Source organism: Arvicanthis niloticus, chromosome 5, assembly GCF_011762505.2.
Source record: "Arvicanthis niloticus isolate mArvNil1 chromosome 5, mArvNil1.pat.X, whole genome shotgun sequence".
NCBI lineage: Eukaryota > Metazoa > Chordata > Mammalia > Rodentia > Muridae > Arvicanthis > Arvicanthis niloticus.
The window spans coordinates 21,071,780-21,094,308 of NC_047662.1; the positions used below are offsets into that span (position 1 = coordinate 21,071,780).

Genomic DNA, 22,529 nt, shown 5'->3' on the forward strand with positions numbered 1-22,529 from the left:
CAGGAGCATCCCAGCCTACCACAGTTGTGACATGATTTTGTCAACTGCAAACATGCTGGGCCAGATTCATAGCTGTCCATCCCATGGGCTGCAAACTGAATGAATTGAATGTGGTACTAAAGCATCCACATCAGTGCCCTGTTGAGTAACTCTTGGAGAACCGTATGGCAGAAAGCTTAGAATAAGGCCAGCAGCAGACTGTTGGGTGCAGTGAGCTTGTCTGTGTGTTCGTGCTCCAGCAGTTACTCTGCAGAGCCCAGTACTGACCAGCCTGTTGCACCTTTCGTTGTGTGTGATTAATTTAGTAAGCATTTTCTGAAGACTCAGCATCAGCTGCTTTACTCAATAGTTCATATTCTGTTTACTCATTTTGGTTTTTTGGGAGTTGTGTTTGTTTGAGTGTGGTTTTGTTTTTTTGTTTGGTTTTGGGGGATTGTTTTGGTTTTTTTGTTTGTTTGTTTGTTTTGGTGGTGTTTTGGTCAGTGCTTTTATCAGTTCTCTATTCAGTATGAAAGTTGATTGGGGTAGTTGGGGAACATGCCTTAATCCCAGAACTGGGGAAGGCAGATGCAGGTAGATCTCTTGAGTTCAAGACCAGCCTGGTGTACTGAGTAAGTTCCAGGACAAGCAGAACTGTTGTCATAAAAAGAAAACAACAAAAAAAGTTGAGATGTATACCCTATGTAAATGGCATATCACTTTCAAGACATCTGATTGGGCAAACAACAGTAGCAGATTTCTCGCCCCAAAAAGTTCCAGCAGAGTTGGGAAGCCGTTTATCACCATTGTACTAATCAGATAATTATTTGGATACATTCCACAAATAGGTTATATGCAGAGGAACCCCCAGATGCCCCAATACACTTCCCCTCAGCCTGGCTCGGCCTTATCTCCACGTCAGCCTTCTGGAGGACAGATGCACTCGGGCATGGGCTCCTACCAGCAGAACTCCATGGGGAGCTATGGTCCCCAGGGAAGTCAGTATGGCCCACAAGGTAAGTGTGCTACCCCTTTAGAGATAAAGGTGATGTGTTAATATCTGGGTTAAAAGAGTAGGGCATTCTTGCTTACATCTCCCCAGCCAAGGCCCTAGAGTGGAGTGGGGCAATAGTCTTCACTACATTCTGTCACCATGAAAGGGCCTTTGATGGGGCAACACAAACATTGATTAGGTAAAGGCACTGTGCCATGAATGGGTGTGCATTGATCACGTGTGCTCGAACATAAACACAAACTGAAAAAATGTTTGGTGAGAGGCAAGAGGAATATATAGAAAGGAAAGAATTCCGTTGAATGCTGAAGGGCCTGGATAGTAACACAGCCATCATTCTGTGGCTCAGTAATGAATAGAGCCTTGGATTCAATCCCCAACAAACCTCACCCCCAAATTGAGGGCGGCCTAGCTAGAGAGGCCGACCTGCACATGCTCTTTTTTTTTTTTTTTTTTTTTTTTTTTTTTTTAAATAAATCCTTTTAATGATGGATTTGTTCAATTTCCTGACACAAATATTGATGGATTCTAATGGTTTGGAGTTTTTGCAGTTTTGTAGTTCTGGGACTCACTTAACCAAGGTTTGTGTTGTCTTTCCCTCCCCTCCCAGGAGGCTATCCTAGGCAGCCTAACTATAATGCCTTGCCCAACGCCAACTACCCCAATGCAGGCATGGCTGGAAGTATGAACCCTATGGGTGCTGGAGGTCAAATGCATGGGCAGCCTGGAATCCCACCTTATGGCACACTCCCTCCAGGGAGAATGACTCATGCGTCTATGGGCAACAGGCCTTATGGCCCCAATATGGCCAACATGCCACCTCAGGTTGGGTCAGGGATGTGTCCTCCACCAGGGGGCATGAACCGGAAAACTCAAGAATCTGCTGTTGCCATGCATGTTGCTGCCAACTCTATCCAAAACAGGTAAGACCTGAGGAGTGAAGAGAAAGTTCTGGTTATGGTTCTACCTAGTAAATGCATACACATAACATGTATGTTATTGAAAGTTCTTCTAAGCACTGTGTTTTCTTTTTACCATGCAGTTTAAACACATACACGCAAGTGTGCTGGTTCTTAAGGATGTTAGAGTAATAATTCATATGACGAAGTATCCTGTGTACAGAACTTAAGCTAGGTCTGGTGCTTTATGCCTGACCATAGGCTAGCTGCTTGGGAGTCTGGGCAGGAAAGGAGGATAATAATGGAAAAGAGGCTATGGAGGCTAACCTGGTGGTGCTTTAGCAAGTAGAAATATAGCAACTTTAGAAGTTGCTTATGGGGATGTGGGGTTTATAAAACATCATAAGACTTTATTCTTCAAGGATTGTTCCCCATCAAACTAAGCTAGTGTTTGCTATACACAGTTCAGACCTTCCTTGAACCTGGAGTGGCAAATGAAAGAATAACTAAATATGGCCTGTGTTACACTTGAGAGACTTAAAACTTTTTCTGTCCTAATTAGACAATTAAATGACCCTATTTTTTTTGTTCATTCCCAAATGTAAAAGTTCAGTGTGTCTCTAACCTTTTCTTCTCTTTAATTTTCATCATCTTCCTTAGGCCACCAGGCTACCCAAATATGAATCAAGGGGGCATGATGGGAACTGGACCTCCCTATGGACAGGGGATTAATAGTATGGCTGGCATGATCAACCCTCAGGGACCCCCATATCCTATGGGTGGAACCATGGCCAACAATTCAGCAGGTCAGTGTAACTGAGTCCTTGTCACAGGAATTTCTTCAAGTTGTAGCAAAATCTATTAGACTTGAATTTTTTCTTTTTATAGGGATGGCAGCCAGCCCAGAGATGATGGGCCTTGGGGATGTTAAGTTAACTCCCACCACAAAAATGAACAACAAGGCAGATGGGACACCCAAGACAGAATCCAAATCTAAGGTAGAGATTTTTGTCTTTAGCCCTTTCAGCTTTGTATCTTATCCCCTTTGCAGTGGTGGCATGTACCTTTAGTTCCAGCACTCAGGAGACAGAGACGGGTGGGTCCCTGAGTTTGAGGCCAGCCTGGTCTACAGAGCAAGTTCAGGGACAGCCAAAACTACACAGAGAAACCCTGTCTGGGGGAATAGAGGGTCTTGGAGGAAAAAATGAAAGAGAATGGTATGTAAGCTTGTTATGATGCCGGTACATGCAAGGCTTTCATTGTTTAAGTATATCGCTCCCTCTGGACTCTGCACTCCTCTGTGAGGCTTAGCCTCTTATGCTTATATACTGATGATGATATGTGCTGTAGACAGCTAGCTGCCCTTCTCTTACTAGACTTCTCCTCAGAGCAGCAGAAGTGGTTGGTACTAGAATTCTACAACAGGACAGAGATGCAGGTGGAGATTGGGTTCTTACCTCCCTGTGGGTTGGATCTAGATATGCTGGAATTACAAGGACTTGTGAAACCACCTGACTGGAAACCAGACACCAGTCCTCTAAAAACAGCTATCATGTTTACCTGATGAGCCCTGTGTTGTTTGTTTTATTTTGTTTTGTTGGGGAATGAGTGGGTTGAGACAAAGTCTTACTAGGTAGCTCTGGATGATCTGGAACTCACTACATAGACTAGGTTGGCCTTGAACTCACAGAAATCCATCTGCCACACATCTACATTGTAAAAATTGATGAATGAAAAGTTATGCAGAGATGCTGTGAGCAGGGAGACAGGCAGCACAGTCCTGTATCCCGAGCACTTGGGAGCCAGAGGCGGGTGGAGAGAAGCACTGCTTACTCTTCCAGAGGACCTGAGTCTGATTCCCAGCACCCACAAAGCAGCTCACACTGTCTGCAACTCCAGCCCCAGCCAGTTCATTGATCATGTACCCTCTTCTGGTCTTGCAGGCAACAGACACATGTAGAGGACATAATGTACTTACACTCAAAACAGTCATTTTCACGCCTTTAATCCCAGCACTTGGGAGGCAGAGGCAGGCGGATTTCTGAGTTTCAGGCTACACAAAGAAACCCTGTCTCAAAAAAACAAAAAAACCAGTCATTTTCATGGATCTTAACATTAAAAAGATAACTTTGAAATAAAAATAATCACACAGCCAAATTAATCAAACACAAAGTCTACGTATCTCAGTGAGAGTCTGTACAGTTAGAACAACCATCCTGAACCTGCTTCACACCTTACTATTATACACTTTTGTTTGTTTTTTGTTGTTGTTGTTGTTGTTGTTTTTTGTAGACCAGGCTGGCCTCGAACTCAGAAATCCGCCTACCTCTGGCTCCCAAGTGCTGGGATTAGAGACGTGCACCACCATCTCCGGGCTACACATTTGTTTTTAAAAGAACAAGTAACCTCTAAGATAGATTCCGAGCACCTGGGAGACCAAAGCAGGGAAATTTCACAACCAGCCCGGGCTCTAGAAAGAAGGCTTGCTTTCTCAAAGGGAGAGATTGGGGCTGACAAAGAATGTATTTCCAGCCCCCATCATGGGCATAGGCATTGACTTTGAGTCTCTCTGATTTCAACCCACACTCCAGAAATCCAGTTCTTCTACCACTACCAATGAGAAGATCACCAAATTGTATGAGTTGGGTGTTGAGCCCGAGAGGAAGATGTGGGTGGACCGGTACCTGGCCTTCACAGAGGAAAAGGCCATGGGCATGACAAATCTGCCTGCTGTGGGGAGGAAGCCTCTAGACCTCTATCGCCTCTATGTGTCTGTGAAGGAGATTGGTGGGTTGACTCAGGTAAGCACCAGATAGTTGGCTTCTGAGAGTGCCATTCATCCCACAGGGTTGTGCTCTGAAATACTTAAAACATGTGATCTTAAGCAAGGTCTACAAACCATATGAGCTTCAATTCTTCTTAATGGTAAAGCAAGAACCATATGTAACCTTTTATCCTGTCACACATTAGAAATAATTCACAGAAACCTTCAGCAAGAGTCCCTGTGAATCATTTGGTCTCTATGATGGTATGGGAGCCAGGTTCATTGATCCTTTGAATGTAAGATATTTTCCGGGGAAGATAAAGTTTCAGAAATTGCTTAAAAAGTGGCTACAGAGGAAGGGGCTTGGTCAGTCCTTCCTGGAAATGCTATTGCTATGTACTTTACAGTTCTGTTTGTATTCAGCCAGAGAGGCTAACCAGTGATAGCTCACTTTGCCTTTTAGGCTCTCTTTTGTGGTCTTTTCTTTATTGTACAGACCAGAAACTCTTGAGTGGGGGGTGGGAGAGCCTGACAGGGAGAAACTTACTGCAAACCTTGTAAATCAGAAAAGGGAAACAGCTGTCACCAGCAGAAAAGAAAGTGATTGGAATGAAGCCAACTACCAGTCATTTATGAATCCCTTCTCCCTTCAGGCTTCCTTTCCCTCCCCCACAAAGGAAAACAAAACAGAGTAGGGCACGTGCAGGCTGCCATATCACTAGCGTGGGAAGCAAAGCCACATAGAGCTGCTGAGGTGACCCTGTGTACATTCCTGCTTTCCACTGTCATTTGGTCCTTGTTTCCTACTTGTGGGAAAGGGGGATTGGTTGCTTATAACTTTGCCTTCTGATTGTTGGGCCTCTGAACTTACTGAGCATAGGATGAGATACAGAACAAAGCGTGTCTTCCAGTCGGGAAAGGAAATCTTTCCGTTGCTATTGAGTAGTTGTATTCTAAAGACATAAGAACTCATCTCTGAGTGAAGGCTCTAAGAAAGGCAAGCGAGAGTCTTGAGCCTGTCGTTCCAGTAGACTGGGCCGGGTCTTATGGGGTGGTAGAGTGTGTGCAGAGTTACACAGGACTGTCGTTAACTGTAAAAACAAAGTGCTGCTCTCAGCAGTGCCACCTTACAGAGTCTTTGCGGTCACCTCCCTTCTGTGGAGGCTATCTCTGCTGCCCTAAGCTCTGTGGTTCAAAGGTATCATAACCCAGAATCTCTCCTTGTGGATCAGGACTGCAGTGCCTGTGTTCTCAGCACTAGAGGGATAAGCTTGCTGTTGTGCCTAAGAATACATCATGGATCCAAACCTGTCTGTCGGCCACAGCACTCATTAGAAGGACATTTGGGAAATTGTCTTGGTCAGTGTGCCCTGAAACTGAAGAAAGGCAGAACAGGGGCTGGATGCTGACAGCTTCCCACTGATGATGAAGAATCGTGTAAAAATCATTAGCTTTAAAAAAAGTCAGTGAGAGAGAGGATGAGGGCTAAAGCATGAAGTCACAGACACTGAATTCTGTTTCAGTATGGGCATGCCATTTTTCCTGTTTTAAATATGCAGTACTACTTGCAACAACCTTTTTGGGCTCAGCACTTATGAGCTGGAAGGCCACATCAACTATACTCTGACTCTTCTGGTGGTCTTTCAGGTCAACAAGAACAAAAAGTGGCGGGAACTTGCAACTAACCTCAATGTGGGTACATCAAGCAGTGCTGCCAGCTCACTGAAAAAACAGTATATCCAGTGTCTCTATGCCTTTGAGTGCAAGATTGAGCGGGGAGAAGACCCTCCCCCTGATATCTTTGCAGCTGCTGATTCCAAGAAGTCCCAACCCAAGATCCAGCCTCCCTCTCCTGGTAAGAATGGCTGAGCACCCCGGCAAGGCTGAGAGCACACTTCCTTTGGTAGTGGTGCCTCCGTCACTCCAGGGAGCAGAGCAGATGCCAGGGATGCGTGTTCTTACCCGTCCACGTGGCTTGGCAGGTTGGCAGACTAAAGAGCGGGAGTGGCGACTCCCTTGGGAGGTGCTGTGCAGCAGCCTTAAGTTTTAACTTTCTAATTTTCCTGTTGTACACCTGGCATCTTGCCAAATGTTTGTAAACTAGTGAGTGGGAGGGACACCAGAGGAGTGAGGGAAAGCTGACAAATAGCAGCATGGCTGGGCCATCTGGGAGCTTTGGCCTGCTGATGTCAGCGCCTTAGAATGCAGCTCAGACTAGAGCCTTAAATTCCCCAGAGAGCTAAGATGGTAATGAATGGTTATAAGGGGTAGAGAGAGAATATGAATGGAACTTTCAAACGACAGGAGTTCTGCTTTACCAACTCTGTTCTCAGAGGAGGCTGGGGCCTAGGCTAGCATGGGAGAGAGGCCAGGGCCCTAGAAGTTAGGTGTAAACATATGTGCCCTGTCTTTGACCTCTGAGAGTGTAATGTGCCTGAGATGACTCATCAGCTTGGGATGGCTTTAGTAGTGTGCTATCTAATGCTACAAACTGGTACCTAATGGAAGCATTCATTACTGGGAACTCTGTGCTCTTTAGAATATTAGAACCTAAGGGTGACATTTTACTATGTGCCTAATAGAAACATCTAGGCTCTGGCCATGTGATTCTTCTCTACACTCTGTATTTCAGGGGCTCTAATTAGGCATTTTTTTGCTCCACCATTGTTATGATGTTTAATATGTTAGACAAGTTCTTTGGAGAAATAACAAGGTGATCAGGATGCTGCCTGCAGCTTAAATGACCTGATGTGAAGTCATGTGCACCTGTCTCTTTAAAGCTATAAATACAGAGAAGACATCAAGGGGGGGTGGGGGGTGGATATTTATTTATTTATTTATTTATTTGTTGTAACTCAGTTGTGCGGCTCTTGTGTGTGAACTTTCACATGCCAGTGTTATATCAGGATATGCCTACCTAAGTGACATCACATGCCAGTCTTATATCAGGATATGCCTACCTAAGTGACATCACATGCCCATGTTATATCAGGATATGCCTACCTAAGTGACATCACATGCCAGTGTTATATCAGGATATGCCTACCTAAGTGACATCACATGCCCATGTTATATCAGGATATGCCTACCTAAGTGACATCACATGCCAGTGTTATATCAGGATATGCCTACCTAAGTGATATCACATGCCAGTGTTATGTCAGGATATGTCTACCTAAGTGACATCACATGCCCATGTTATATCAGGATATGTCTACCTAAGTGACATCACATGCCCATGTTATATCAGGATATGTCTACCTAAGTGACATCACATGCCCATGTTATATCAGGATATGCCTACCTAAGTGAATCACATGCCCATGTTATATCAGGATATGCCTACCTAAGTGACATCACATGCCAGTGTTATATCAGGATATGCCTACCTAAGTGACATCACATGCCAGTGTTATATCAGGATATGCCTACCTAAGTGACATCACATGCCCGTGTTATATCAGGATATGCCTACCTAAGTGACATCTCTTCTTTATGACTTGGCCTTTTATGTCATCAACTGTGAGAATTCTGCTCAGATCTGCTCAATGTTTTTAGGAACATCTCTTACAGAGTTATCCTGGGAAGACACACACAGTGTCAGTCCCAACACTCCAGAGGCTGAAAGAAAGGATCACCACTTCCAGCCAGCCTGGGATACACAGTATGAGACCCTGTCTAAAAAGAAACAGACTCATAAAAATAAACATGCACACACACATTCTATAGTATTTGTAATTCTTAAGAGTTAAATACTTTTCTTACTAGTTAGCTGCTCACTCTACATCTCTGTCCACAGCGGGATCAGGGTCTATGCAGGGGCCACAAACTCCTCAGTCAACCAGCAGTTCTATGGCAGAAGGAGGAGACCTGAAGCCACCAACTCCAGCATCCACACCACACAGTCAAATTCCCCCTTTACCAGGCATGAGGTGAGGCTCATGATCAGGAATCATGTCTCTGGGGTAAACCTTGGGTGACCCAAGGGTGGGTGGTCATCCCTCTGTTCCCTTTAACTACCTGTGGCTCTTGTGCTTCTTGGCTTAACTGAGGAATTGGTCTACTGGGGGCTTCATTAGTTTTCCTCACTCTGGAGCAGGAGCAACTCAGTCGGAATCCAGGATGCCTTTCCTGATGGAAGTGACCCCACATTCCAGAAGCAGCGGAATTCCATGACTCCAAATCCTGGGTACCAGCCCAGTATGAATACCTCTGACATGATGGGGCGCATGTCCTATGAGCCAAATAAGGATCCTTATGGCAGCATGAGGAAAGGTGACTGACACTGGCATGTGCTTGGGGAGTTTGAGTAGCTTGGTGGTATTGCTGAATTAGCTTCTAAACCGCTTCTGTGTGTCCCCTTAGCATATCCTTCCCTTCTCCCTGCCTGCCTTCCCCCTTTTCCTTTCTGGTGTGATGCTAGAGGTTAAAGCTAGGAAATCACTTCTGCTAGGCAGGCATCATCCCACCAAGCCACTAAGCTAGCGACCTCTTTTTTCCTCCCTCCTTCTTTTCTCTTTCAACTTGCTTTACCTAGCCACTCTTGAGACTTGGCATTCTCTACTTAGCATGTCAGGGAAGGAATAGGAAGAAACCATCCCCTGTAGAGAACCTGGAACTGTGGGGTAGGATTGCATAAATTGCAGAGCCTGCCAACTGTTGGTTTTCTCATTCATTGCCTTCCTTTCTGTACTCAGCTCCAGGAAGTGATCCCTTCATGTCCTCAGGGCAGGGCCCCAACGGCGGGATGGGTGACCCCTACAGCCGTGCTGCTGGCCCTGGGCTGGGAAATGTGGCAATGGGACCACGACAGCACTATCCCTATGGAGGTCCTTACGACAGAGTGAGGTGAGCCCCTGCACCTGTGCTACCCCTGCTACCCTGAAGCTATGCTGTGCTCAATTCTCTTCTCCAATTTTGTTTAGGTCGGAGCCTGGACTCGGGCCTGAAGGAAATATGGGCACTGGAGCCCCTCAGCCAAATCTCATGCCTTCCACCCCAGATTCGGGGATGTATTCTCCTAGCCGCTACCCCCCGCAGCAGCAGCAGCAGCCGCAGCAGCAGCCGCAGCAGCAGCAGCAGCAGCAGCAACGGTGAGTAGATCCTGATTCCTCTGCCTGTGCTGCTCAGGTTTTGTGATTCTCCACCCTGACCCATTTCTCTTCTGCAGACATGATTCCTATGGCAATCAATTCTCCACCCAAGGCACCCCTTCCAGCAGCCCCTTCCCCAGCCAGCAGACCACAATGTATCAGCAGCAGCAGCAGGTGAGGAAGGTAGTTGGAGATATACTGGTACACCCCTTGAAAGCAATGAGCAGCAACCAAGTGTAATCGGTAGCAGTCTATAAAGTTCACTTTGCCTGCTCCGTTGCTATTTCTCTTACCCAGCTAGAGCTGTACTTAGAGAGTCGAGTGTATTCCTTGTTTGTCAGATCTCTCTTCTAAAAGGCTAGAAACAGAGATTGTTTTGGCTTTTGAGATTTTATTTTTCTATTTGAAAGGAGAACTCTAGAAGACAAAATAGTGGTTGCTTTCAAAAACAGCTTCAAAAGATACTTTACAAAGTGTTTGCTTGAGGGGCAAAAGAAAAATGAGTTACTATCTAATGAGCAGAAGCCATCCATGGCTCGGACTTTTGTGTGACTCGGTACACAGTATTAATTTCCCCTCTACTTTCTCTGTCTTAGAATTATAAGAGGCCAATGGACGGCACGTATGGCCCTCCTGCCAAGCGGCACGAAGGGGACATGTACAGCGTGCCATATAGCACTGGGCAAGGGCAGCCGCAACAGCAGCAGCTGCCTGCAGCTCAGCCCCAGTCTGCCAGCCAGCCACAAGCTGCCCAGCCTTCCCCTCAGCAGGATGTGTACAGCCAGTACAGCAATGCCTACCCTGCTACTGCCACCGCTGCTACTGAACGCCGACCGGCAGGCGGCCCCCAGAACCAGTTTCCATTCCAGTTTGGCCGAGACCGAGTCTCTGCACCTCCTGGTTCCAGTGCCCAGCAGAACATGCCACCACAGATGATGGGCGGCCCCATACAGGCATCAGCTGAGGTTGCTCAGCAAGGCACCATGTGGCAGGGGCGAAATGACATGACCTACAACTATGCCAACAGGCAGAGCACAGGCTCCGCCCCCCAGGGTCCTTCGTATCATGGTGTGAACCGAACAGATGAGATGCTCCACACAGATCAGAGGGCCAACCATGAAGGCCCATGGCCCTCCCATGGCACACGACAGCCTCCGTATGGTCCTTCAGCCCCTGTTCCCCCCATGACAAGACCCCCTCCATCTAACTACCAGCCCCCACCAAGCATGCAGAATCACATTCCTCAGGTATCCAGCCCCGCCCCCCTCCCCCGGCCCATGGAGAACCGTACTTCTCCTAGCAAGTCTCCATTCCTGCACTCTGGGATGAAAATGCAAAAGGCGGGTCCACCAGTGCCTGCTTCGCACATAGCGCCTACCCCTGTGCAGCCGCCTATGATTCGGCGGGATATCACCTTCCCACCTGGCTCTGTAGAGGCCACACAGCCTGTGTTGAAGCAGAGAAGGCGACTCACAATGAAAGACATTGGTAAGGAGACCTCCCTGATTGGGTGGCTCAATCTACCCCTTTCCATCTTTCACATGGTTCCCTCCATCCCAATATCCTGGATGTGGTTAAATCTCGTACAGTATTTACTAAAAGAAAGCCAAAGAATTTGGAGGATGGAAGAAATAAGCTGATTTCAGGTTTTTCTTCAAGGCTCTGCCATATGCTGGTGTCCTAGACAGCTTAGAAGCAATGAAGTCAGACTAGCCTGACTAATGGAACAGCCTTGGGGGTGCCTCTAGCCAGCTGGGGCTTGGTGGATGGACAACACAGAGATTTATTTCAGGAACCCCGGAGGCATGGCGGGTAATGATGTCCCTCAAGTCTGGGCTCCTGGCAGAGAGCACGTGGGCGTTAGACACCATTAACATCCTACTGTATGACGACAACAGCATTATGACCTTCAACCTCAGCCAGGTGAGTACAGGTTTCTGGGCAAGGTGGGTAAGGTACTGTTGATGTAGATAACATTATGTCACAGTGGGAACGAAGCCATCCTCGCCCCTTGTCACCGTGATAGTAGACTTCTGTGCTTGCAGTGTGTGTCCCTTGACCCCCACGCAGGCATTGGAAGCATTGATAATTTACATGAGTTGAAAAGACTGAGTCCAAAAGGGGCTCAGTTGTTGCTTTCAAGACAGGGTTTCTCGCCAGGCAGTGGTGCGCACACCTTTAATCCCAGCACTTGGGAGGCAGAGGCAGGCGGATTTCTGAGTTCGAGGAGTGAGTTCCAGGAAAGCCAGGGCTATACAGAGAAACCCTGTCTCGAAAAACAAAACAGGATTTTTCTTTAGAGCTCTAGCTGTCCTGTCAAAAGGAATTTTATTTGGGAGAAAGGATTCACACGCACACAACCTTCTCCCTGGCTGTAGTGGAACTTGATTTGTAGACTCAAGAGATTCACCTGCTTCTCACTCCTAAGCGCTGGGATTAAAGGTGCTCTGCATAGCTGGGATAAACTTGTTGTTACTGGTAAGGATCCAGCAAGATGGCAGAGTGTACAAAGACATTTGCCACTGGAGCCTGGGTTCAGTTCCGTGAGAAAGCTAGGAAGAAAAAGACCTGACTCCAGAAGCCCTCTCCCTCCTTCCATAATGCTTTCTTTCGTTTGTTAATTTTTTTTTTCAAGGCAGGGTTTCTGTGTTTATCCCTAGCTATAGACCAGGCTGGCTTCAAATTCAGAGATCCCCTGACTCACTCAGCCTCCCAAGTGCTAGTATTAAAGGCATACTCCAGGACCACTGTGCTTCCTTCATTTCTTTCCTTTTCTCATTTTTTTTTTTTTAAATTAAAAAGAACTTCAAGACTGGAGGCTGAGATTGTCGTTTAGATTGTAAAGTGTGTCCCTAACATGCTCGTGGCCCAGAGATGGACTTCTAGTGCCACATAAAACAGGGTGGTGGTGCACACATAATCCCAGCACTTGGGAGCTGTAGGTAGGAGACCAGAAGTTCAAAGTCATCTTTGGTTATCTAGATAATTTGGGACCAGTGTGGGACACAGGAGATTTTGTATGTTAAAGAAAAGTAATTACTATTATGATGATGGCAGAAGTAAATAAGATAGACTACTGGGGACATTTCCAGTCTACCAGGAAAAATATGGTAGTATTTGTCAGTGATTTGTGTGGTTCCCTTCCTCCCCTCCCTACTCTATTTCTACACTTAAATGAAAGAAGGAGTTCCTGATCTTAGTCTTCTTGTATGGGTGTGGTGTGCTCTGTGGGTGCTGGGAATCTAACTTTTGTTTTCTGGAAAAGCAGCCAGTGCTCTTAACTGCTAAGCCATCTCCAGCTCCTATTACTGTGCATATCATTGTATATTTGACTATTTGTGCCCATTTGTTGATGGAGGATCCAACTAGAGGACACATCATTGGATTAATATGCTCTTGCTTTGTTGACTGTTGTCTCACAGTGTCATTTTTACAGGAGAGTTGAGAAAATGCACTCAGGTTCATTTTGGTTTTCTGAAACAGTTTACTGTATCTCTGGCTGGCTTTGTATGGGTCCTGGACTTACAGAAATCCACCTGCCTCTACCTCCCAAGTGCTGGATCAAGGGCATGTACTAGCACATCCACTCCCAGTCTTGTTTTTGCCCAGGTTCACATAGCTGTCAGCATCTTTCTGATTATAAAGCCTGCCTTTATATAGGTTGTACTTTTTTGATAAATGATATCACATTGTAGTTCAGGCTAGTCTGGAACTCACTGGGCTGGCCTTGAACTACAGACCTCTGCCTCAGTCTCCCAAAACCTTGAATTATATTTGTGATTTACCATAGCTGGTCACAACATGACTATTTCCATTCTATAGTAGTCTTGTCCACCAGAAAGTAAGGGATGCATTTTGTGCCCTTCCGACGTGGCATGACCAACTCCACAATGCTCAGGGCTCTGCCATCATCCCATACAGCTCATTTCTGGGAAAAGCAACATTACAAATTCTAATAATCAGGTGGATGGATGGATTTCAGGCAAAAGTGAATACGTCTAGACACTAGTGGAGAGTGGATGAACATCTGTTGCCAGTGTGTTTCCTTTTCTAGCTCATGTTGGGAAGGGGGTCACCCCAGTTTAGACTTGGGCTCCGTATGGCCATGAGGTAACAGAGCACCTTAAAAGGACAATGGCAGTCACCAGAGGCCTAGTGAAAACCACAGCACACATTCAGAAAGAAGTGTTGTAAATGGATTGGGTGTCACTGATGGGGGAGGTATAGACTATAGCTCACCTTTCTTGCTTGCTGGAAGCAGCGTATGGAGAACCCTTTAGAATGGAAACAGCTCTGCCTCCTACATGAGAGAAATGTAGAAGGTAGGGGGAGGGGGAGAAGGAGATAGGATTTGTGGGACTCCTGTCAAGAATTCTTCCTTTGCTGAGCGGTGGTGGTGCACACCTTTAATCCCAGCACTTGGGAGGCAGAGGCAGGTGGATTTCTGAGTTCGAGGCCAGCCTGGTCTACAGAGTGAGTTCCAGGACAGCCAGGGCTACACAGAGAAACCATGTCTCTGGGGGGAGGGGAGGGTAAAAAAGAAAAAGAATTCTTCCCTTCCTTTATTTCCTTTTCCTTCTCTTTCAGCTCCCGGGGTTGCTAGAGCTCCTTGTGGAATATTTCCGTCGATGCCTGATTGAAATCTTTGGCATCCTAAAGGAGTATGAGGTGGGGGACCCAGGACAGAGAACACTACTAGACCCTGGGAGATTCACCAAGGTGTCTAGCCCAGCCCCCACAGAGGAAGAAGAGGAGGAAGAACACCTAGATCCTAAACTGGAGGAGGAAGAGGAAGAAGGAGTTGGAAATGATGAGGAGATGGCCTTTTTGGGCAAGGACAAGCCGTCTTCAGAGAATAGTGAGGAGAGGCTAGTCAGTAAGTTTGACAAGCTTCCAGTAAAGATCGTGCAGAAGAATGACCCGTTTGTGGTGGACTGCTCAGACAAGCTGGGGCGTGTGCAGGAGTTTGACAGCGGCCTGCTCCACTGGAGGATTGGTGGTGGGGACACCACTGAGCACATCCAGACCCATTTTGAAAGCAAGATAGAGCTGCTGCCTTCCCGGCCTTCTGTGCCCTGCCCAACGCCCCCTCGGAAACACCTCACAACAATAGAGGGTACACCAGGGACAACGGAGCAGGAGGGGCCCCCGCCTGATGGCCTTCCAGAAAAAAGGATCACAGCCACTATGGATGACATGTTGTCCACCCGGTCTAGCACATTGACTGATGAGGGAACAAAGAGTGCAGAGACCACCAAGGAAAGCAGCAAGTTTCCATTTGGCATTAACCCAGCACAGAGCCACCGAAACATCAAAATTTTAGAGGACGAACCTCATAGTAAGGATGAGACCCCACTGTGTACCCTTCTGGACTGGCAGGATTCCCTTGCTAAGCGTTGTGTCTGTGTCTCCAATACCATCCGGAGCCTGTCATTTGTGCCAGGCAACGACTTTGAGATGTCCAAACACCCAGGGCTGCTGCTTATCCTGGGCAAGCTGATCCTGCTGCACCATAAGCACCCAGAACGGAAGCAGGCACCACTGACTTATGAGAAGGAGGAGGAGCAGGACCAAGGGGTGAGCTGTGACAAAGTGGAGTGGTGGTGGGACTGCTTGGAGATGCTCCGGGAAAACACGCTGGTCACCCTCGCCAACATCTCGGGACAGTTGGACCTATCCCCATACCCTGAGAGCATCTGCCTGCCTGTTCTGGACGGACTCCTACACTGGGCAGTTTGCCCTTCAGCTGAAGCCCAGGACCCCTTCTCAACCTTAGGCCCCAATGCCGTCCTCTCTCCCCAGAGATTGGTCTTGGAAACCCTCAGCAAACTCAGCATCCAGGACAACAATGTGGACCTGATCCTGGCCACTCCCCCTTTTAGCCGCCTGGAGAAGTTGTATAGTACCATGGTGCGCTTCCTCAGTGACCGAAAGAACCCAGTGTGCCGGGAGATGGCCGTGGTACTGCTTGCAAATCTGGCACAGGGGGACAGCCTGGCAGCACGGGCCATTGCAGTGCAGAAGGGCAGCATTGGCAACCTCCTGGGTTTCCTGGAGGACAGCCTTGCTGCCACACAGTTCCAGCAGAGCCAGGCAAGCCTCCTCCATATGCAGAACCCACCCTTTGAACCAACTAGTGTGGACATGATGCGGCGGGCTGCCCGAGCACTGCTTGCCCTGGCCAAGGTGGACGAGAACCACTCAGAGTTCACTCTGTATGAGTCACGGCTGTTGGACATCTCCGTGTCACCATTGATGAACTCATTGGTTTCACAAGTCATTTGTGATGTACTGTTTTTGATTGGCCAGTCATGACAGCCGTGGGACACCTCCCCTCCCCGTGTGTGTGTGAGTGTGTGGAGAACTTAGAAACTGACTGTTGCCCTTTATTTATGCAAAACCACCTCAGAATCCAGTTTACCCTGTGCTGTCCAGCTTCTCCCTTGGGAAAGCCTCTCCTATTTCTCTTTCCTCCCCACCCTCACCCCTTTCTGTTCCTCACCCTCACCTGCTCCCCTCAGGATCCCGCCCTACTGAAAAGACAAAGCTCTGCCTACATAGAAGACTTTTTTATTTTAACCAAAGTTACTGTTGTTTACAGTGAGTTTGGGGAAAAAAAATGGCTTTCCCGGTCCTTGCATCAGCGGGATGCCACATTTCATAACTGTTTTTAATGGTTAAAAAAAAAAAAAAGGAAAAAAAAAATACAAAAAAACCCTGAAGGACAAAGGTGACTGCTGAGCTGTGTGGTTTGTCGCTGTCCATTCACAATCTCGCAGGAGCCAAGAAGTTGGCAGTTGTGAGCAGACCCTGTTCACTGGAGAGGCCTGTGCAGTAGAGTGTAGATCCTTTCATGTACTGTACTGTACACCTGATACTGTAAACATACTGTAATCATAATGTCTCACATGGAAACGAGAGAAGACGCTGGGTCAGCAGCAAGCTGTAGTTTTTAAAAATGTTTTTAGTTAAATGTTGAGGAGAAAAAAAAAAAGGCTTTTCCCCCAAAGTATCATGTGTGAACCTACAACACCCTGACCTCTTTCTCTCCTCCTTGATTGTATGAATAACCCTGAGATCACCTCTTAGAACTGGTTTTAACCTTTAGCTGCAGCGGCTGCGCTGCCACCTGTGTATATATATGACGTTGTACATTGCACATACCCTTGAATCTCCACAGTTTGGTCCCCTTCCCAGCTACCCCTTTATAGTATGGCGAGTTAACAAGTTGGTGACCTGCACAAAGGAGACACAGCTATTTAATCTCTTGCCAGACATTGCCCCTCTTGGTGCGATGCTCTACAGGTCTCTGTAAAAAGTCCTTGCTGTCTCAGCAGCCAATCAACTTACAGTTTATTTTTTTCTGGGTTTTGTTTTGTTCTGTTTCCTTTCTAATCGAGGTGTGAAAAAGTTCTAGGTTCAGTTGAAGTTCCTGATGAAGAAACACAATTGAGATTTTTTCAGTGATAAAATCTGCATATTTGTATTTCAACAATGTAGCTAAAAACTTGATGTAAATTCCTCCTTTTTTTCCTTTTTTGGCTTAATGAATATCATTTATTCAGTATGAAATCTTTATACTATATGTTCCACGTGTTAAGAATAAATGTACATTAAATCTTGGTAAGACTTTGTGAGGCTTTTTTAATTTTCAAATTATTTAAAAGCTTTTCCTGTGGTGGCTAGAAAGATAGCCAGTTGAACAGTTTTAGGAGGACTCATCTTCAGTGGCTGACAGCCTCCTGTCCAACACCATGGGATCTGACCCTTCTGACTTGGGCACCTATACTTGCATCCACATGGACTGGGGACACAACAGAACACACACACACAAACAGCTAAAACTAAATCTTGCCGGGAGGTGGTGGCGCACGTCTTTAATCCCAGCACTTGGGAGGCAGAGGCAGGCGGATTTCTGAGTTCGAGGCCAGCCTGGTCTACAGAGTGAGTTCCAGGACAACCAGGGCTACACAGAGAAACCCTGTCTCGAAAAAACAAACAAATAAATAATAAACTAAATCTTTAACCAGGGCTGGAGAGCGACTGCTCAGTGATTAAGAGCACTTGCTTTTATGTAGGTTCCAGGCTCAATCTCAGCATTCACTTTGTGGCTTACGGCCATCTGTCTGTAGCTCCAGCTCCAGGGATGATCCAACACCCCCAATGTAGCATGGGGGCCCATGTACACAGGACAGTGCACATACATAAAACTAAACAAAATCTTTAGCCAGGTTAGCCAAGGGCTACTTAGATCCCACCTCGATAAAATAATCTTTTAAAAGTAATAGAAGCTGGGCATAGTAGCACACTCCTTTAACCCCAGCACTTGAGAAGCAAAGGGAGTTTGAGGCTAGCCTGGTCTACTTGGTGAGTTCCAGGACAGCTACATAGTGAGTCTCTCTGTCTCAGAACTAATGAAACCTTGACCTTCGGTAGAGTGTGAGGAGTCCTGTTCTGCTGAACACCCCTAATATTCTCTCCTAAGTAGTGGTTGACAAAGAGAAATAGCTTTTACCTAGAAGCAGTTAGGTCTGCAATCTGGCATTCTCTTAGGAGAAAAAAAAAAACGGGGTGTGTGTGTGTGTGTGTGTGTGTGTGTGTGTGTGTGTGTGTGTGAGAGAGAGACAGAGACAGAGACTGGTGGTCTGGAAGCCTATTTTTCTCAAAGTTTTTGCAGTAAATGGCACATCTAACCTTTGATGTTTGGCCTGAAGAATTCTTTTACACATTTCTTTTTGATTGTTGTTTTTGTGACTTCTGAGACAAAGTCTCACTGTAGTTCAGTTTGTTATAGAACTCACTTTGCAGAACAGGCTGGCCAGAACATCACAAGAGGTCTGTGAGATCTGCCTGCTTCTGCCTCCTGAGATTAAAGGCATATAGTATCACACTGGACTCTTCTACATCCAATTGTCACTTTTGAGGAAAGCACCCTCAAGTCTAGTCACTGCCACCATAAGTTCATCAGTATCACATAGTTCTCAAGTTCTTAAAATAGCCCTCCCATCCTGTGCTTTGTTTCGGGTACAAACATACAACCACAGCAAGCCATTAAAAGTCAGAGCAAACTCCTGTAATACTCAAGGCATGAAAAAACTCAACTGCTGGATATAGTGACATACACCTTAAGTCCTAGAACTCAGGCAGAGGCCAGCCTGCCTAGACTTACAGGTCAACTTTGTCTACAAAGTCTCTCAAAAATGGGTTGGGGGGGGAGGGGTCCAAAGCCTTTATGTCACGAGACTTCTTTGTATTGTCACTCTTTTGGCTGTCTCCTACCCTCTTGTGCTCTACTGTCCCCAAGAGCCTCCACCTTAGAGCTGTACTTTATACTCCTCTACCACAGCAGAATACTCTCAACAGGTAATTACATACACAGCTCACATTATCATCTTGCTTTTGTTCATATGTCAGAGATCTGGTAGTGTGCCGTAGTAGAGCATGTTGCCTCACACGTCCAAGGCTTAGGGCTCAACCTCCGAAAAGAGTGAGGGCTAGCAAAATGGCTCAACTTCTAAGGCTACTTCCTGCCCAACCTAATGACCTGAGTTCACACCCCAGTTCCCCAAGACCCACATGCTAGGAGAGAACCGTTTTCCCCTACTTCTGAATTTTTTTCCCTCTGGCCTCCACTTGCACAGGAATGCACACAGGCACATACCGTCCCATTGTCTCAATCACCACATTTATTTTGAGACACAGGCTCATGTAGCTCAGGCCTCAAACTTGCTAGGTAGCCTGGTATTAGACACTTTATTTCAAATTGCAGTCTGGGGTGGTTTTAAGGGTTAAAAATCCAAAAGGGAATATTAGGTTTCCCTAAGTTACAGTCCCTAAGTTACAGTGAGCTGTCCAGCATTGAGCTTGGGCTGAAGACCGGGTTCGGTTCCCAGCACCAACATGGCAGCTTACTAATGTTTGTAACTGCAGTCCCAGGGGTCTTAGGCCCTTATCTGGCCTTCATGGGCACCAGGCACACAAATGGTGGCAAAATGCTCACACACATAATTGTTTGCACTCCCTTCTCTCCCATCTTGCTTTCCTTTCTACCCCGTTTCATACTTCCCTGCCATCTTCCACTGAAACAGAAAGTTTATGAGGCTCATTGCTCCATGCCTTTCTGACACATCCTAGCATACCGCGTCTCCTTAATAACTAGCTGAGTGGCATCATAGCGACAGATAGAGTTGCTTTTAGGTCAGTTTTATAATATCACCTTTCTCTTCAACCCTCTCTGTCATTTCTTCCTTTAGGAAAGTAGAGAGAATTAAAGTTCAGATTTTTTTTTCCTGGAACAATCAGAGATGCTAACAAAAGATGATTATTAAAACTTAGGGAGACCTGAGACTGTTTTCTGATGCACACCTATCAGCTGAACAAAATACATTGCAAATAGTCCTACAACACCCTTGTGTCTCTGAGCAAAGTGTAAGGGCTCCCTTTCATATGCAAAGGCCCTCTGACCAAGGTCCAAGTTCTTCCCAGCAAGTGGCTCTCCACACTTAGTCCGTCCACAACTTGCCACTGGGAGGTTGGTTTCTATTGTCTTTGGCTTGAGGCAAAAGTGTTTCAAGAATTTTAGGCAAGTGCTCCCTCATCAGACTTGTCGTCAGACTTGATGTAGCTGTTAATATTTGAGTCAGGGACAAGAATGAGGAATGAGAACTTACTGAGGAAGAAACCTTTGACAACCAAGATGTTTTCTCATTTTAAAGGAGGTGGGGGAGGGGCTTTTCATGTCTTTATTTTACTTAGTAATACCAGTAGCTATTTTTGTTATGGAACTCTTAAGTTCCCGCTTCCTAGTCTAGAAAGTGCATTTCTGGGCTGTGTGTGGAGCATTGCCTAGGAGTTCTGTTTCCTGGGCTCCTTTCATCTGCTCTCCTGCAATTCCAGGGACAGCCTAGCCCAGTCCTCAGTCTCTGACTGGAACCACTGGCAAAGAGGACTGCTGACCAGCCAGCTGTGAGTAATTGGCTTTTGAGAAGTAAATAGAACCTGGCCAGTAGAGAACCCGGGGTGTGGCTAGTAGTTCTTTTCCCAGGCTCCTCCCTCCCCCCAACCCCCACCCCCAAATGACCTTAACCTTCTTTCAGAACTGGACTGCAGCCAAGTCCTGCCTAAACAATACTCTGAAGCTCATTGGCTCCTTTGCTTGGCAGCCACTGCCACCCCCAAGGGGCTAAAGCCTTCCCACCATGCCTCTCAGTGGAGTCAAGGTTTCTAACTATTGAAAGGCGAACACTGAATGGAGTGTTTTAGTGACACAGTTTTTGAAGCATCCATGTTTGGTAACTGTACCTGGAGAAAGGGAAGAGCCTCAGTAACCTGGGGTGGGTGAGCACCTTCAAGTGAGAGGCAGAGGTCAAACAGGATACTTCTTAGCAAATGTCTGAGACCTGATGGTGTCATCTCTGATGTCAGGATGGCTGTAAATACCACCCTGCATCCCTGGAAACAATCAGTCGGTGATTTTTTCTGTTCAGTGAAAAGAAGTATCAAGTTCTGGAAAGGTGTGGTTTCTGTTTATCCTGAGCCTTAGAGTAGCCACTGGCTGTAGATGGTAAGGGATCGGCGGGTGGCCGGGCAGTGGTGGTGCACACTTTCGATCCAGATCTCTGTGAGTTTGAGCCCAGTCTGATCTACAGAGCGAGTTTCATTCAGGACAGCCAGGGCTACACAGAGAAACCATAAAGAAAGCACAAACTGTGGTCCTTTTCATCAGTAAGGCTTTGAGTCAACTAGAGAGAACAGATACATACATACACTGGGCTGTTTCTCCCCTTCCCCTCCAACCCCATCTGAGGCCCAGATCACCTCAGGTGTGGGGGCAGGAACAAGGTATGGAAGCTACAAGGAGGAATAAAGTTGTCAGATTGCTTCAGGGAGGTGACCTGACTTCTCTCTCGTGGGAGAACTGTCCTCTGGGCATAGAGTTAGGACAGCTTGTCTTTAAAGAGTCCTTTATGCTGCTTAACCATAGATTCCATGAGGGCAAGGACTGAACACATCAGACTTCCTCATTGCCTGTGTCATGGCGTGGCTCCCCTGGGAGAAAGTGAAGGTAGGTGCTATTAGGACTTGCTATGCCTTACATACGATACGAGATACGAAATACAGTCGTTAAAGTTTCTTAGCCAGGAAAAGATAAAAAGGTGTAAACTTGGGAACCATTACAGTAACATGAAGTAGCTGGGCACGGTGCCTCACACATGTAAATAAATAATCCCAGCCCTCAGGAGGCTGTGGTAGGGAGGATCATGAGTTTGAGGACAGCCTAGGCTACATACTAAGACTCTTCTCAACAATATATTAATTGAACCAACTTGGAAGGCTGGGACCTGACTTCGAGACATTTGTGACCTTGGGTACTTCCCTTAGTGAGCCTTAGTTTCCTTGTCTGTAAAATATGGCATCAAGTTAAAAATCAAGTTAAATTGATTTATTCAGCAGACACAAAACAGACAAGGCTCAGTGGGTTTAGTTGCTGTTATTTCTATGGTGCTAGGAATAAAGTCTAGGACAAATGTTGTCTCATCCTCCCTGTCCAAGCTGTCTCTCAAGTGCTCTAACACCTGTGTGAAAGACTGCCCTGGTCTTCCATTATATACAGAAGCTAATTTTCCAAGAGAGGAAAACAAGTACTGAAATGTCATGGACAGGATGAAGCAGATGGTGTTAAGACAGGCAAGGGACAGACAGACAGACCAGGGTGGGGGTACAGATGGGTAAAGTTTGTCCCTGAAGACAAAGGGTAGTCTGGTGTGAGAGTGTTTCAGGCA

At 46.5% G+C, this 22,529-nt stretch overlaps 1 protein-coding gene across 3 annotated transcripts in view; it reads left to right on the forward strand.

Annotated features, from left to right (window-relative positions):
• Arid1a (AT-rich interaction domain 1A) overlaps positions 1-17,374 on the forward strand; it is a 75,818-nt gene extending 58,444 nt beyond the window's left edge. For 2 of the 3 annotated variants that reach the window (XM_076934017.1, XM_076934016.1), the window contains exons 7-20: positions 828-995; positions 1,602-1,914; positions 2,551-2,696; positions 2,779-2,888; positions 4,482-4,691; positions 6,302-6,509; positions 8,454-8,586; positions 8,751-8,929; positions 9,352-9,502; positions 9,580-9,747; positions 9,825-9,921; positions 10,344-11,235; positions 11,540-11,670; positions 14,335-17,374. In XM_076934017.1, coding sequence (XP_076790132.1) covers positions 828-995; positions 1,602-1,914; positions 2,551-2,696; positions 2,779-2,888; positions 4,482-4,691; positions 6,302-6,509; positions 8,454-8,586; positions 8,751-8,929; positions 9,352-9,502; positions 9,580-9,747; positions 9,825-9,921; positions 10,344-11,235; positions 11,540-11,670; positions 14,335-16,062 — 4,634 coding nt within the window. In that variant the 3' untranslated portion in view covers positions 16,063-17,374. The remainder of the gene's footprint in view (positions 1-827; positions 996-1,601; positions 1,915-2,550; positions 2,697-2,778; positions 2,889-4,481; positions 4,692-6,301; positions 6,510-8,453; positions 8,587-8,750; positions 8,930-9,351; positions 9,503-9,579; positions 9,748-9,824; positions 9,922-10,343; positions 11,236-11,539; positions 11,671-14,334) is intronic. The other variant, XM_034501916.2, reaches the window with a different exon arrangement.
• Positions 17,375-22,529: the final 5,155 nt, after the last annotated feature.